Genomic DNA, 16,111 nt, shown 5'->3' with positions numbered 1-16,111 from the left:
GTAGGGTCTGAATCCATTTATTTTCAATGAATTACTCTTTGGGGAAGAACTTAGCCCAAAATGATTTCAATCAATGCTGGCTTAGGATGTTTAATAGAAATCATTTGAGAGAATCAGTAAAAAACCAAAAACAAACAAAAAACACACAACATACATTTAGTAACTATCACTGAATTATGAGCTCAAAATTGCAAGTCATAAAAAACTAGGTCAGTAGGCCCCAGAGGAATCATTTTCAAAGGTAACACAAATATTTCTGTTTCCTGCTAAAATGTTATAGCTTGTGGCAGACCAGTGTTCCAGCCAAGAAGACTTGAAAAACTGTTGAAAAAAAATTTTTAAATCTTATTGAGGGTATTGGAGAGCTGCTGATGAGGCAGCTGGAACCTGAGGAGCTGAAATCTACTGCAGAGAGGTGAGCTGATCATCAGTGACAACTTCTTCTCTCAAAGCACTTGCCAGTTCTTGGTGGGGTGTAGAAGATGAGGCTCAGACCTAAGGGCAAGGATGCTTTCATAGCTTTCAGCAATCTCATAGTGTTTGAGAAACAAAAATTGGGGTTTAGGATTACAAAGGTACCCAAAATTTACTGTCAAACTTCCAGAGAGAAGGGAGGTACAGAGAAGTGAGCCAGACACTCTGTAGTATTCCAGTGAAGGCATTTGCCGAGTTCTTAAGCTGCACAGAACAAGATAATAAGTTATGCAAAAAGCCCTTGAAAAATCATTGAAGAGGTTTTGGCAGTCTCATTACCCTAAGGAGTCAAAAATCAGGTTATCAGGCCTCATCAAAGAAAAAGACCCAAAGTCAGTCCCTCATGACTGCAACCTACGGTGAGCCAGAAGTAGTTTGAGGCTAATACAAACTACAACTCAGGTTTGGGTCAGCTCTGTCCCTGACTCAGTTATAGTGATCTGCACCCACTGAGGCAGCACAACCTTCATAAGAAAGAAATATGGTCATATACAATCTCCATAATTTGTATATACATTGTCTACCATTAAATCAATATTTATCAAGCAGACTAATAAACAGGACCAAAAGAAAAACAGACAGTAGAAACAGACCCACATGTAATATTTATATCAGTTATTTGAGGTAAAAAATAACTTCAGTGATGAGAAAGGACCTAATGTTGAAGATGAATTGTGAAGAATTTCAGTAAGTGTATTTCACAAAATGTGATAGATATTTCTAAACTATACAATATGTTTTTCTGTAAATGTATGTGTAATTAAATCAGCAAAAGGTAGTATCAGTAAATCATTGACTCTTTTGGCTATATCTACAAAGGTTTAGCTATTTAGACTGGCCTCAAAACTTTAGTTTTCATCTTCTCCTTGAGAAATTGGGGACATTGCCCAATATTTTTAATCACTTTATATTCAGGTATATTTGGTAATGCATAACCCACCACCTCCTACGTTTCATGGTTTGCTTGGCATCCCTGGCAACTTTATCAAAGAAAAGCACTTGATTCTCTGGAAAATCATTCCTTTAAGAGAAATAGGGCAGGACTCTAGAAGAATTTTATTTTGTAATCCCATAAAAACTGATAATAAACAGAGTGATGAGTTTTTAGATTTAACATTATGTTGATTAAATACACTCACTGTTGATTGGTTAATAATCTCTGACTCCCCAAAAAGGCAATAAATTCTAGCCAAAATATTTGATTCCATGGAAGATAAGCAGGATCTTGGTCTCCTATTCTCAACAACGCTATGATCGAGCTCATGGTTTAGTCTGGCAGTGTCTACAGGACCTCCCTCCTGCAGGAGAGGCAGGGCCCTCTGCTGCAGACACTCAGAGCCTCATGAGTGAAGTCACTTCAGAAGCCAACTCTCAGAATGGTGTGAGACCAACCTGGGGGGTGGCCTGCCCAACGTTTACCTTCTTCTGGCTCTTGTTTTCCTAAAGTCTCAACCACTGATGAGATTATACGTGGTGGTTCCAAGGGAGATAAGGGTATGTGGTGTGCCTTTAGGAAGCACGGGAGAAAATAAATTCTTGGAGAGAGTAGCGGTCTGAGCATCCCAAGCAGCCTGGAAATGGTAAGATCTTGAAGAGAAACCACTGACCTCTGAACACACGATCACCTAATCTTACCAAGGATCCTAGTGCCCCAGATGCAGTGTAGAAGCCACAGAGCTGCTTGACTTGAAGGGGTCTTGCTGCAGGCTGGAAAAAGAGGACCTCAGCGGGACCCACTGAGGACAGAGGATCAGGGCAAGAGGGGTTTCCAAGAAACCAGAGGCCAGATGTAGATGAAGACCAGATCTCCAAAAATAATGGAAATAGAATTTATCATCATGCATGCTATTTGCATATCAACTTGCATATTATTTCAGGGGGTTTAAAGCCTGCCCCTCTTTCTCCATAAGAGACATCCATAAATTCCACATTAAAGGACTATTCTCTAAGGAAAAAATATTTGTTTAGCTTCTTCTTTCTTTTCATCTCTATCTCCCTCTCTTCCATTTCTCAATTAAGTATCATTTTTTTCATGGTCGGAATAGGAATCTTAACAATAACAATAGCTATGACTTAAAAAATATCAAATTCCATGTGTCAGGACATTCTATACATTAATGCTTATAATAACGCTAGCAGGTGGGTATTATTATCCTGCTATTTTAAGATGAGAAAAATGAGACTCTAAGAGATTGTTATTTTAAGTTAAGAACTTCTAAGATCAAAACCAGATTCAAATTGTGGCTGACTAACATGATATTTTTTAAACCCCCAAGTGATTTGACTGTGCAACAAGAGACCAGGTGTTGAGAACTACTGACCAAAAGACTCTATTTCTAACTGCCATATTCCCTGCCTACCAGACTGGAAATGCAGAGAAGTCAACACATCTGCATGATTGTGGGGTTACCAGGAGAGGGGCTCTTGTGTGTTATATCCTCAGTCTGGTCATTGTGTGAGTGATGATTTTAAGTACTCATTTGCATACTTGAACACGAATGCGAGCATTAATTAATGTATTAATCAATGTAGCAGGGAGAGGAAAGAACGTGGCCAATGAGCAGTCCTGATGGAAGTTGTACAAATACCAGTGAAGCCGGTACTCCTTAAGGTTAGGTGAACACTTATGGTGGCCTCAGATCTGCTCCCCTCTGCTAGATACACTCATCTGGGCTTGTCACAGTCTAGGTCCTACACTCCAAGGAATGAACCAAGGGTGTGCCTTTGTCAAGGCCGGAAAGCTATCTCAGCGAGGGCCTGTCTCTTGATGCCTACTTTGTAGCCACAGTTTGAGAATTAAGAGGATTAGACAGTAGAGCATCATGGCTAAAAGCCAGTGATGGGAAATACAGCAAGACCCAGGTTTAAATCCTGCCTCTATCACTTACCAGCTGTGTGTCTTTGAACAAGTCTCCTAATCTCTTGAAGCCTCAGTGTCCTCATTATAAAATGGGAGTCATGGGAAGTCTGGGAGAATTCAATGAGATCATGCATAAAGCACTTAGCACAGTGCCTAGCCAAGGTATCCAGTCATGTTAATTATTACTTTTACACATCACTACAGCCACACACCTACCATGTCTTAACACTCAGGCTCCAACACTATTCATGTCACTCATTCAAACTGTAGTGAGATGTGTAAGAGCAAAAGATGCAGGCCTTGGGCCTCATGTTTGTACAATAACACAGGGTGAGCCAAGACAGAGAAGCCAAACCAATGGAGTTACAAGTAGGTCGATGGCCATCTAACTGCAGTCAGCTTGCAAGGAAGGACAGTTTGAGGTGAGAGAGATTTACAACTGAGGCCTGTACATCAAGGAGCATTCAGGATCTCAGACCCTTCTCACTCATAATACTAAGTTTTCCCATGAGAACAATAGCATGTTACTGTTGGATGGAATCTTCGAGATCTTATGCAAGATCCTCAATGTCAAATTAAGGAAACCAAAGCCCAGAGATCAAGGAGCTGGCCCAAGGCTTTACATTAGTAAGCGGTAGCCCAGGAATGGAACTTGGGCTTCCTGAGCTCCGAGTCAATGTTGTTTCTGTGACTCCACATTGTGCCTCATTAAACATGGGAATTACTGATTAGAATTGACAGTGCTAGTCATTTCTGTTCATTCTAACCACTGGGAATATATTATGTATGTGCCAAGATAGAAAGAACAGTCTAATTAGGTATTTAGAAAATTTAGAACTCAGAATTTAGAGGTTAAGTGCTGGATGAGGTTCTGCTCCTCATCAGCTAGGGAATCATTTGACTCCTTTGAGATTTTCTGTCTTTTAGGATAGAAGGTGGCAAACTTTTTCTGCAAAGGGGCAGGCAATATTTAGACTTTGCAGGCCATATGGTCTCTGTTGTAACTACTCAACTCTGCTGCTGTAGCAGCAAAGACGCCACAGACAATACATAAATGAATTGATGCTTATAATAACGCTAGCAGGTGGGTATTATTATCCTGCTATTTTAAGATGAGAAAAATGAGACTCTAAGAGATTGTTATTTTAAGTTAAGAACTTCTAAGATCAAAACCAGATTCAAATTGTGGCTGACTAACATGATATTTTTTAAACCCCCAAGTGATTTGACTGTGCAACAAGAGACCAGGTGTTGAGAACTACTGACCAAAAGACTCTATTTCTAACTGCCATATTCCCTGCCTACCAGACTGGAAATGCAGAGAAGTCAACACATCTGCATGATTGTGGGGTTACCAGGAGAGGGGCTCTTGTGTGTTATATCCTCAGTCTGGTCATTGTGTGAGTGATGATTTTAAGTACTCATTTGCATACTTGAACACGAATGCGAGCATTAATTAATGTATTAATCAATGTAGCAGGGAGAGGAAAGAACGTGGCCAATGAGCAGTCCTGATGGAAGTTGTACAAATACCAGTGAAGCCGGTACTCCTTAAGGTTAGGTGAACACTTATGGTGGCCTCAGATCTGCTCCCCTCTGCTAGATACACTCATCTGGGCTTGTCACAGTCTAGGTGCTACACTCCAAGGAATGAACCAAGGGTGTGCCTTTGTCAAGGCCAGCTGTTTCCAGTAGCACTTTACTTAAGAACACTTGGATTTTATTTAATTTTCATGTCACACAATATTATTCTTCTTTTGAATTCTTTTCAACCATTGAAAAATATGTAAAAACCATTTGTAGTTTGCAGACTATACTAAAACAGGCGGTGGGCCTGATTTGGTCCTCTGGCTATAGTTTGCCAACCTCTGCTCTGGGAATAAACTCAGCAATATCTGCTCCATTTTGCCAACTGTAAAATGTTTTCCAAGTAAATATATTAATTATATAAGAATAGGGAAGCCGTGGTTTGACTGTAGCTTGAAGAAAAAAGATCTAAAGATTTTAGTGACACATATGTAATGCAACCAAGAACATAAAGTAGCTATTGAAAATGCATGTAGTTCTAGATTGCTTTGAGTATAAAATAGCATCCAGGTTCTAAGAAGAAATCTCCCAATATAATCTGCAACTCACATGGTTCAGAACATATATTTATTCTGACCCAGCCAATTTTAAGGAGACTACTAACAAATTTAGTAGTATACCTTGGAGGGAAATTAAGATGTTGAGAAGTAAAACTGTATTTTACCAAGAACAGTTGTAGGGAGGAAGGGGATGTTTGAATGATGAGGGAAGATGAGACTTATCCAGAGAGCAGAGCTAAGACCAACAGTAGAAGTCAAAAGAAGGTAGACATCAGCTCAACAGACAAAAGAACTCCCTAAGAGCTGGAATTGTCCAATAATGTGATGACCTATCTCACACACATGAACTCTCCATCACTGGGAATTTTCAAGTAGAAAATGGCTGGCTGCTTGTCAAATAGGTGGTATAGCTGTTACCATTATCTACGAGGGGAGGTCAGCTAAATGACCTTAAGGTTTCCTTTTGGCCCTAAAATTCTGAGTCTACAAACTGAATTAATGGAGAGAAAGCAATTTGAAGATCTGGCTGCTCCTAAAAGACTGCAGGACCACATTCAGGATGTGGAAACATTGGGCATCTCTGTGACTGTCTCTTACCTACAATTGAAAAGGCTCTCAGTCCAATTGATATTCAAACCAGCCTCACTACTGGCCTGCCCGGCTAACTTCTTCTCAGGGAGAGGGATTTGAGGGTTGTGTGTGCATCCCAGACAGTACCAGAAGTAGGGTAGGCTGTCATCTTTGACTCTTGCCTCAAGCTCATCTTGATCTTGTGTTGGGGCCAAACAATAGGTAAGAAGGACTACCAAGAAAATTTCACCAACTGGATTATTGATGAAAGGATGGAATGGAAGGGGTGGGTCCCTTAGAAAAACAGCTAGTTATTCAAAGGGGTGGGTCATAGGGAGGAAGCGGGTGGGGAAAGAGTCCTGGAAGTAGAAAGTTATTCATTCCTCCAGCCCCCAGCCTCCCTCCCAGATGGTCCCCAGAATCAAGTGTCTCTCAGCTCTGAGTCCTGAGGTGAGAGGAGGGTTTCACTTCCTGCCTAGGGTTATCCGGTGCTGGAAGAGCCATTACCACTGACATGCGCGGACTTGGAGCGTTGAAATGAAAGAACCGAGTGTCTTACCCTTCTCGTTCATCATCCGCATTGTAATACACCTGTGGAACAAAACAATAGGCTTACTGTAGGTCAGAGACAAGAAATGGAAAAAATATTACGTGATGTACAGACTTTCCTAAGGCATAAACTGTCTCTTAAAAAGGCAAAAGACTAATCTGTTTAATGATGCTGTGTGTGTGTGTGTGTGTGTGTGTATTTCTAAGGAAATGCATATTTAACCTCCTTATAATCTCCATGGGGTTAATTCCTAGATTTTAGTAAAATGAAATTGGAAATCTGATATTTCTAGCTAAAGTCAGTCAGATTAGATTAACTATGGTGTTAAGCCAAATCTTACTCTTGACACTAAGGAGATATTTTGGTGGGATCTAAAATCCATTGTTTACAAAGGCTCTGGCTTTGCAGGGTGGGTCCTTTCCTGCCCCCTGTGTAGCAGTGTCTGGAATCAGCTTGCCTGTGGACCAAATGGGGGATGGAGAGTGGGGTAAGAGGGCAGTGTGACAGTAAGTAGGCCTGTCTACTTACTCCCCAAAGGGGCTCAGGGTATCTTGGCACCCTGCAACCACAGAAATTTAGGAGTCAACAGTCTTCAGGCCAGGAAAGGTCATTTAGCTCTGGAAGGTGTTCCTGGCCAGAAAGAAGATCTCCAAAGACAGACTTTAGGTAGTTGGCATGGCAGAAGGCAGAATCAGATTAAAGAAATTATGAAGCATCCTTATTATTTTATAGAAAGAACCATGGGAGAAATCCAGAGGGCATCTGCTATGTATATATGTCCTCTTGACCCAGTTATCTGTAAATATTGTGAGTCTTTTGTATCTTTATCTGCGTGTGTCAGGACTGTTGTGTTTGAGTGTGTTTCAGTGAGTTAGTATCAGGTATTTACATATTAACTCAAAAGTAGCCTCTGATTCTAGTACATTAGTCACTGTCCCCGCCTCTGCCTGGGTGAGAAACAGCTGTGTCTAGATAGACAACCTCCCTGCAAACCTTCTCAAAGGCTCTTGGCAGTTCCTGGGATGCTGTCAAGCCTAGATCTAGTTATAAAACAGGACTGGTTACCTGGAACTCTCTGGGAATGAGTCATTCTAGTCATTAGCTCAGATTTCTACAGGAATTTGTCCTCTTAATTTTTTAATGGCTATGGTGGTTTTTGACTGCAGTGGTTTTTGAGATGCTACCAATCTTTGCATCTCTCCTGCTCCCCTTTCTCTTTCTACCCACTTAAAAGAAACCAGCCATATCCACTGGCCTGCCACTGCTGGCTCTTGTTTTGCAGGTCAAAGTTAGCCAATCTCTGCTCCATCCCCAAATCTAAGGCCATGGCACTGCCTCTTCCCTCCTGTCTTTGTAAGGATCTTTGTATTGTATATTTAGTTTCTTCTGAAACAGAAAACAGAGGAGGTAAGATTTTTCTTCCCACTGGAAGTCTCAGCATGGCATTCAGAGCAACTGTCATTGGGATGTACAAGGAATAGGACTGCCTAACTTCATGAATATGGAGTAACCCACCTAAGTGAAGGAGGCTGGGGCATTCCACTGGTCATGCAACTGGATGATTTTGATAAAGTTCCCCATGTTGGCTTGTGTTTTGCTGCTTTCTTTAAACATGGCATAGTGCATCTATCTGGCCTGACTACTGGCCTCTGCAAAGTTGGTTGGTGACTCAAAGATGGAAGCAACCTTCTCTTAGGTGTTTTCCCACCCTCCGGAATGTTCTCTACATCACTGTCCCTTCCTTGTCATTTCTCCTCCTTGCTCATAAGGACCCACTATTTCTACCATGTCAGCTGTTGGGCCCATTGCACTAACTTAATTTTTAGAGCACGTTTTTCAAACTTTAGAGTGCATAAAAATACCTGGAGACTTTATCGTAAATAAAAATTCCTGGAACTCACTTGGGGAATTTTAACTCAAAAGATCAAGGATGGAATTCAGGAATCTGAATCCTTATCAATAACTCCTATGATTTGGGAAAAGTTTTTTTTTTACAAACAACAGTGCAAGAAATGGTTTCTGAGTATGTGAGAGAGGAGAGGAGTCCTCCTTGGGTTCAAGAGCTTTGAGGAAGGTTGATGCAAGCAAAGTAGACGTTATCTAAAAAGATGATGCCTCTGTATCCCACCATTTTTCCCAATCTCGCCTAATCACATGACCTTTAAAGGCATCCAGACAAAAACAGCCTGAATATCAGGGCTTCAATATCAGGTGAGTGAGACTGAAGGGCTCCATAGTGCCTGCACATTGGATTTATTCCTTCATAATAGTTTTGATAAGTGTCTGAAGAATATTTCAATCCACATGTGAATCAATGAAATAATGGGAGAGGTGGGGGGCAGGTAGACTGACAGTGAAATACCCACTCCCCAAGTCGTGTCCTTGAGTGAACAAGGACTGCTGCCCTGTAGCTTCAGCATAGCTTGGGAGTGCCTCACTGGCCATGAGAACCACAGGGCTGCTGGCCCTGCAGTTGTGCACAGCTGCAATGCAGCTGATTTTAGCAAGTCTCAGGACTGCAGTGGTTTTTGAGATGCTACCAATCCTTGCGTCTCTCTTGCTGCCCTTTCTCTTTCTACCCACTTAAGGGAAACCAGCCATATTCATTGACCTGTCACTGCTGGTTCTTGTTTTGCAGGTCAAAGTTAGTCAATTTCTGCTCCATCCCCAAATCGAAGGCCTCTTCCCTCCTGTCTTTGAAAGGATCTCCCAGGCATCTAGCTTTTTTGAGAAAAGGCAGTCTGAAAGTCCCTAGCCACTGTCCAAGCTCCTTTCCTTCAGCTAAGCTAGCTGATCAATCACAGGATAGTCACAGGTTGTTCTAGGGACAGCTGAGTGTGTTCCTTTGTTACCAGAAACTCAGGGCAGGCTTCTTCATTGACCCCTCCTCTCCAAATCGAAGGCCATGGGAGAAGGCTGAGAGCTCTGAGGAAGGCCTTCAGATATACAGGGGGATATACAGGCAGGATATACAGGGGGATATACAGGCAGGATATACAGGGGGGTGCTGATTGGGCTGCCTGGCAAATGCTGAAACCAACAGACTGAAACATCTGCACTTTCCTTCTGATTCTGCCTCAGGCTGACAGCCAGGCTCATGACACCCGGGGACAGGAGAGGTCAGTGGACTGACAGTCAAGAGCAGCCAGATAGGGCCACTTTTCCTCTTCAGATTAATTTACACTTTGTATATTTTGGAGAAATCTTGCCAAGAGAACTGGTCAGGTTGTTAGCTTTGACATGGAACTGAGGCCGGAGTCATGACAGTAAACTAAACAATAAGAACAATTTAACTCAATTATCCCTTCTTCTGGAAGGCATGGAAACCTAGCTCCATAAAATCCCATGAGGCACCGACAGTGCAGAAATAAATCATCACCATGGTCTTGGGAATTAAAAAAAAGTAGGTACTGGCACGCTTATCTTGATAAATTATAAAATTCCTCCTCCCCACTTTGTGTCCTTGTTCTTATCCAACAAGTAAGACAGGATGAAAATGTTAAGTCGGTTTTAATGTTAATGTGTTTTCAGAAACAGCTGTAGGCATTTTATTACCATGTTGGGTCATGAATAACAACAAAAAAGCCGTGGTTGTAGAGTTGCTCTGTCTCATGAATCTAATGAAAGAACACAGAATACTGGGGGACAAAATACATCCAAAAGAGAAAGTAAAGCCAGTAGTGATTTCTCTTCCTACACTAAGGTCAATTCCAATGAGTGTTTGCATGCTTAGAATGGAAGAAAAACTTAAATGTGTCAGTATGCTCCTATTACTCAAAACAGATGTTTCCTCAAAGAACTTTGGGTTTAAAAGAAAACTCATTGAATCAAAAATTCATTAAAACCCAATTGATTTGGTGAAAAACAATTCTGGTTAATGCTAAGGAAATAATTATTTTTTTCCTTTTTCACACAATTTTTTGTTTATCACATAACAGAAATAATACTAAAAACAAAAACAAAAAATCAGCCATATCTCATAACCCTGTAAAAAGTGTTGCAATTTTTCTTGCTCCCTTCAAATTCAGTTATATATTTTGGTATCATAATATGAACACAAATTACTATTCTACATTTTTTTTCCACGGAACATTATCATAACTAGGTCCCATGTTGCTATGTAGTTTCCATAATTAAAATTTTAGTGACTGCATAATATTCCATCAACTTGAGCTACCACAGTGAGTTAATTATTGGACATTTACGTTAGTTTGAAGTATTTCATTTCACTTGTAGATATAACTAGGAGACAGAAATTGTTTCTTAAGGGGGCTTGTCTACAACCTCATTTTTATTTTGATGTGAAATGATTTACCTATTAAATGGGAACTTTTTATTTACTAAATTTGTTGAGTTTTATTTAAGCTGAGACTCCCCTTGTGCAACTTTATGAAGTTATAGGTGCAGTTCAACTTCCCACCATTAGGTGGAGCTCTATTGTGTCAGGATAATCCCTGCCATGACAAAGCTCACAGAACAAAACTTACAGGTTATCAGCCTTCTCGCTTTCTTTCTCTTCCACGCTTTGTCAACACTTCACTAATATCAGCTTACTCTCCTTTTCGACTTAGTTTCCTCTCCTGAGACATTCCTTTCTATAAAAATGCATTTACTATAGGGAATGACATTGACTTTTTCTCTAGTGAATGGAAGGTAAGTTATTTTTAAGGTCAACACTGTCTTGAAATGCTTCTATCTTAAGGCCCTAACTTCCCTGTGGATGGATGGGAGGTGAGCATTAGCTGGTAGGTCATACCTGTCCAGTCCTCTGCAGGTTTGCAAAGTGAACATCAGGTATGAAGAGAACTGGCTGTGAGTGGAGATCAGGCATGGTTTTGAAGTAGGTGATGTCACTCTTCTTCTGTAAAGGTATGGCGGCCAACTTCCCATCAGAGGCTGGATGGGATCACAAAACTCATAAATGAGAGAGTCATATATGACTAAGAACTCTCAACTCTAAGTCCTAAAGTCCACGATTTTCTCCTAGGAAGCTTTCTGAATAACATAGATGTAAACACGCTTTGACACCTCCCACCACCTCATCCCAGCAAAACCAGCAGGAGCATGGACTTCAAGTGAGCACTCTTGAGGTGAAGCTCGACACCCCTCACACCCTCCTGTCCCTTCATGCACCCAAGATTCCTTGTCTGCAGAAGGAGGATGCTGGTCTCCACATTATTACAAAGTCCTTCCTAGCTCAAACACACTGTGCTCATGTGATTCTATTTGCTTTTCACAGGGATAATTAATCACCCTGTCTCCACTGCCAGGGGAAAGCAAACCATGCCTTGCATGTATGTAGTTTTACCTACAACCCACTTCTTCCACCTGTTCCCGCAGTGGACACAGCCCACCTGCAGTCTTTTAGAAAGCAACATTAGTCTCAGTGAAACTCACAGCTGTTACATTGAGTTTGAGAGGCCTGGCCTTTCCCTTTCTTCCTGTTCTGCTTCCGCTCTTCATCTCGGATTTTTCTTTCTGCTCCCTGATAGGAAAAAAAAAAAAAAATGCAGACAATGCCAGGCATATTAGCAGAGCATGCAAAAGTCATGTCACACATAAGTCATGAGGATATGAAACAATACAGGGGAGAAGGAAACCAGGCAGCCCCATTTCCATTCCTCTGGCAAGGTTGGGCTTTGGCTCTGAAAGCCGAGACCACTCATAAGTCTATACCACATTTGTGTCCTGTGAGTGATCCTGCATCTCCCAGATTTTCTCTCCTTTTTTGGTATCTTTCCTATTTAAAGAAATTCAGTTTTGTATCCATATGGAAAGAATCAACACAGTTCGCTAAACCAATGAAACCCGTTAAGCGACTTTAGTGATTATAATAAAATGTCAGAAGATGAATCATTGACCCATTATATTTATTCCTAGACATAGAGAGGGTTTTAAAGTGTGAATTCCCTATAAAATGTTTCCTTTGCTTTCCTTTTAAACTTTAAAAAATTATTACATTGGTGGAAATGAAAGAAGCCATAAGGAAACCACACAAGATGTAGGACTACTTTGTACATGTAAGTACGGTTTTTGTTTTTGTTTTAATATTTCCATATGTTCTTAGAAATAGTGCTCATTCAACCAAATAGAAAAATGTTTAGTCTATTAAACTCCTTTCTGCTCCTCTATTTTTGCAATTTGCCTTTTTCATGGGCTCCTCTTGCCAAATCGCCAAATCACCAAATCACATCCTACTTAACCATTTGACCACCACCCTATATCTCTTTACTTCATGGCCTCTAATGATGCCCTATCTTTTCTCTTTGGTTATTTCTCTCTATGAGCTTTGCTAACTCATTTTCTTTTCCTTATCCCCCAAATACAGACATTCCAAAATGGATTCCTTTTCCTTGCTCTATCTCTACTCTTGCCACGGAAGAATTAATCTGTATCTTCGTTTTCACAAGGCACTAGGCAGGTGACACTCTGATCAACATCTCCCACCTAAACTCCTTCCCTAAGTTTCAGATTCATGTTTACAGTTCTTGCCCATTGTGGTGGCATATTTAGGGAGCAGCAATGCATAGAATGGCCAGCAACTGGCCGGGCGCGGTGGCTCAAGCCTGTAATCCCAGCACTTTGGGAGGCCGAGACGGGCGGATCACGAGGTCAGGAGATCGAGACCATCCTGGCTAACACGGTGAAACCTCGTCTCTACTAAAAATACAAAAACTAGCCGGGCGAGGAGGCGGGCGCCTGTAGTCCCAGCTACTCAGGAGGCTGAGGCAGGAGAATGGCGTAAATCCGGGAGGCAGAACTTGCAGTGAGCTGAGATCCGGCCACTGCACTCCAGTCCGGGCGACAGAGCGAGACTCCACCTCACAAAAAAAAAAAAAAAAAAAAAAAAAAGAATGGCCAGCAACCTTTCACCCTTCCAAAATTGTCCCCAAATCATCACATATAAAACAGATAGATTTAACAATATAAAAATTTAATCCTTCTGTATGTAAACAAATCAATTAAAAGACAAAGGAAAGGTTGGCAAAAATACTTGCAATAAAATATCACATAAAATGTCAAATCCTTAATATATAAATAATGATTCAAATTTTAAAAATAGCTAACATACTAATAGAAAAATGGACAAGAGTCATGAAATAGGCAATTCACAGACAAAGATACACACATGGTTTGAATTATTACAGAACAATGAGATATATTTTTTGCTTATCAAATTGGCTTTTGTAGAAAAGCAGATTCCCAATTCTGGCCAGCATGACGCCATGACACAGTGAGAATTTATGGTCAATGAAGGCTTCACAAAAGAGATGGCTTATGGCTTTAAACTAATTTTTGGAGAATGAGTAATAATAGCTAACTCTGTGCCAGGGAATTTCTAAGAGCTTTACATAATAGAATTGAAATAGCTTAATATTTTAACCAGATCATTTAAATGTGCATTTTTATATTTTAAAAACTACCAAATGGAATAATTATTTTACTTACTATCAAAGGGGGGAATTTTATAGCGCTTCATATGAAGTTTTGAATTGTCACTGACACTTGCAGATCACAGAAATTCACAGCAAAAGGGGCATAAAATATAAAACTATCTGCTAGGGAAATCTCTTCCTGATATATAAAGGTTTTGTACAGTTTTGTGCTAGAAAACATATTTTCAAAAAATGAAGTGCTAAATGCACAGATACAATCTTCAATTGGATGTGAAACATAAGCAAAGGGGTTCTTCAAAATACTAAAGTCTGTAATAGGAGCTATTTTTTTAATTGGGTCCATGTAAGGCATTTTTCTACGTGCTTGGGGCTCTGTACAATATAACATTTAATAGAAATAAAATTTAGATTTTGTTAACCTGTATAAATTATAGCTGCCCCCAGAAACACCCCAAGTTGGGTCAAGGAATTTGATTTCTGAGTTAATGTTTTATTTTGTACTATTTACGAGGAAAGGGAAAATAATGAATCTGTTTCAAGATTTATACAGAAGCATACCTCAGAGGTACTACGGGTTCAGTTCCAGACCCACATAAAAAAGAAATATTGAAATAAAAAGAGCCACACTTCTTTTTTATTTCCCAGTGAATAGAGAGGTTATGTTTGCACTATAGTGTATCAAGTGTGCAATAGCATTATGTCTTAAAAATGTACATATCTTAATTTAAAAATACTTCATTGCTAAAAAAATACACACTGAAACTTTAGCAAGTTGCAATCTTTTTGCTAATAGATGGTCTTACCTTGATGTTGATAGCTGCTGACTGATCAGGGTGGGTTGCTGAAGGTTGGGGTGGCTGTAACAATTTCTTACAATAAGACAAAAATGAAGTTTGATGCATCAATTAACTCTTCCTTTCAGGAAAGATTTCTCTATAACATGTGATGCTGTCTGATAGCACTTTACCCACAGTAGGACTTCTTTCAAAATTGGAATCAATCCTCCCAAGCACTGCTGCTGCTTTATCAACTAAGTTTATGTAATATTCTAAATTCTTTGTTGTCATTCCAACAGTGTTCACAGCCTCTTCACCAGTAGTAGATTCTATCTCACTTTCTTTGCTCATCCATAAGATGCAACTCCTCATATGTTTCTTATGAGATTGCAGCAATTCAATCACATCTTTAGGCTCCACTTCTAGTTCTAATCTTGCTGTTTCCATCACATCTGCAGTTACTTCCTCTACTGAAGTATTGAACACCTCAAAGTCATCCATGAGGGCTGGAATCAACTTCTTCCAAACTCCTGTTAATGCTAATATTTCGACCTCCTCCCATGAATCATGAATGTTTTTAATGGCATCTAAAATGGTGAATTCTTTCCAAAAGGACTTCAACTTACTTTGCCCAGAACCATCAGTGGAATGACTATCTACAGCAGCAACAGCCTTACCAAACACATTTCTTAAATAAAAAGACTGGAAAATCAAAATTATTTCTCAATCCATGGACTGTAGAATGGATGTTGTTGTGTTAGCAGTCATGAAAACAATATTAATCTTTTTGCACATCTCCATCAGAGCTCTTAGGTGACTGGGAACATTGTCAATTAAAAGGGATCTTTTTTTTCCTGAGCAGTAGGTCTCAACAGTGGGCTTAAAATTAAGCCCACCAAAAACACATAAGCTGTCATCCAGGCTTTGTTGTTTTATTTACAGAGCACAAGCAGACCAGATATAGCAAGATTTTTAAGGACCCTAGGATTTTTGGAATGGTAAATGAGCACTGACTTCAACTTAAAGACAGCAGCTGCATTAGCCCTTAATGAGAAAGTCAGCCTCTCCTTTGAGGTTTCAAAGTCAGGCATTGACTTCTCTCTGGCTATGAAAGTCCTAGGTGACATCTCCCAATAGAAGGCTATTTGCTCTACAATGAAAATCTGTTGTTTAGTATAGCCACCTTCATCAATGATCTTAGTTACATCTTCTGTATAACTTGCTGCAGCTTCTACATCAGCACTTGCTGTTTAATCTTGCACATTTATGTTATGGAGATGGTTTCTTTGCTTGAATCTTATGAAGTGATCTCTGCTAGCTTCAAACTTTTCTTCTGCAACTTCCTCATCTCTCTCAACCTTCATAGAGTTGAAAAGACTTAGGGCCTTGCTCTGGAT

General features: G+C 40.1%; 1 protein-coding gene across 4 annotated transcripts in view; it reads right to left on the bottom strand.

Moving 5' to 3' along the window:
* Positions 1-16,111, bottom strand: part of GRHL2 (grainyhead like transcription factor 2) — a 191,880-nt gene that overhangs the window by 27,813 nt on the left and 147,956 nt on the right. For all 4 annotated transcript variants that reach the window (XM_010374178.2, XM_030937320.1, XM_030937322.1 and 1 more), the window contains exons 10-12: positions 11,939-12,026; positions 11,298-11,437; positions 6,551-6,582 (exon numbers count right to left, since the gene is read on the bottom strand). In XM_010374178.2, coding sequence (XP_010372480.1) covers positions 6,551-6,582; positions 11,298-11,437; positions 11,939-12,026 — 260 coding nt within the window. The remainder of the gene's footprint in view (positions 1-6,550; positions 6,583-11,297; positions 11,438-11,938; positions 12,027-16,111) is intronic.

The sequence above is a fragment of the Rhinopithecus roxellana genome, chromosome 9 (genome assembly GCF_007565055.1).
Source record: "Rhinopithecus roxellana isolate Shanxi Qingling chromosome 9, ASM756505v1, whole genome shotgun sequence".
NCBI lineage: Eukaryota > Metazoa > Chordata > Mammalia > Primates > Cercopithecidae > Rhinopithecus > Rhinopithecus roxellana.
Note: the sequence above shows the minus strand (reverse complement) of the source record. Positions and strands in the feature narration are given on the sequence as shown.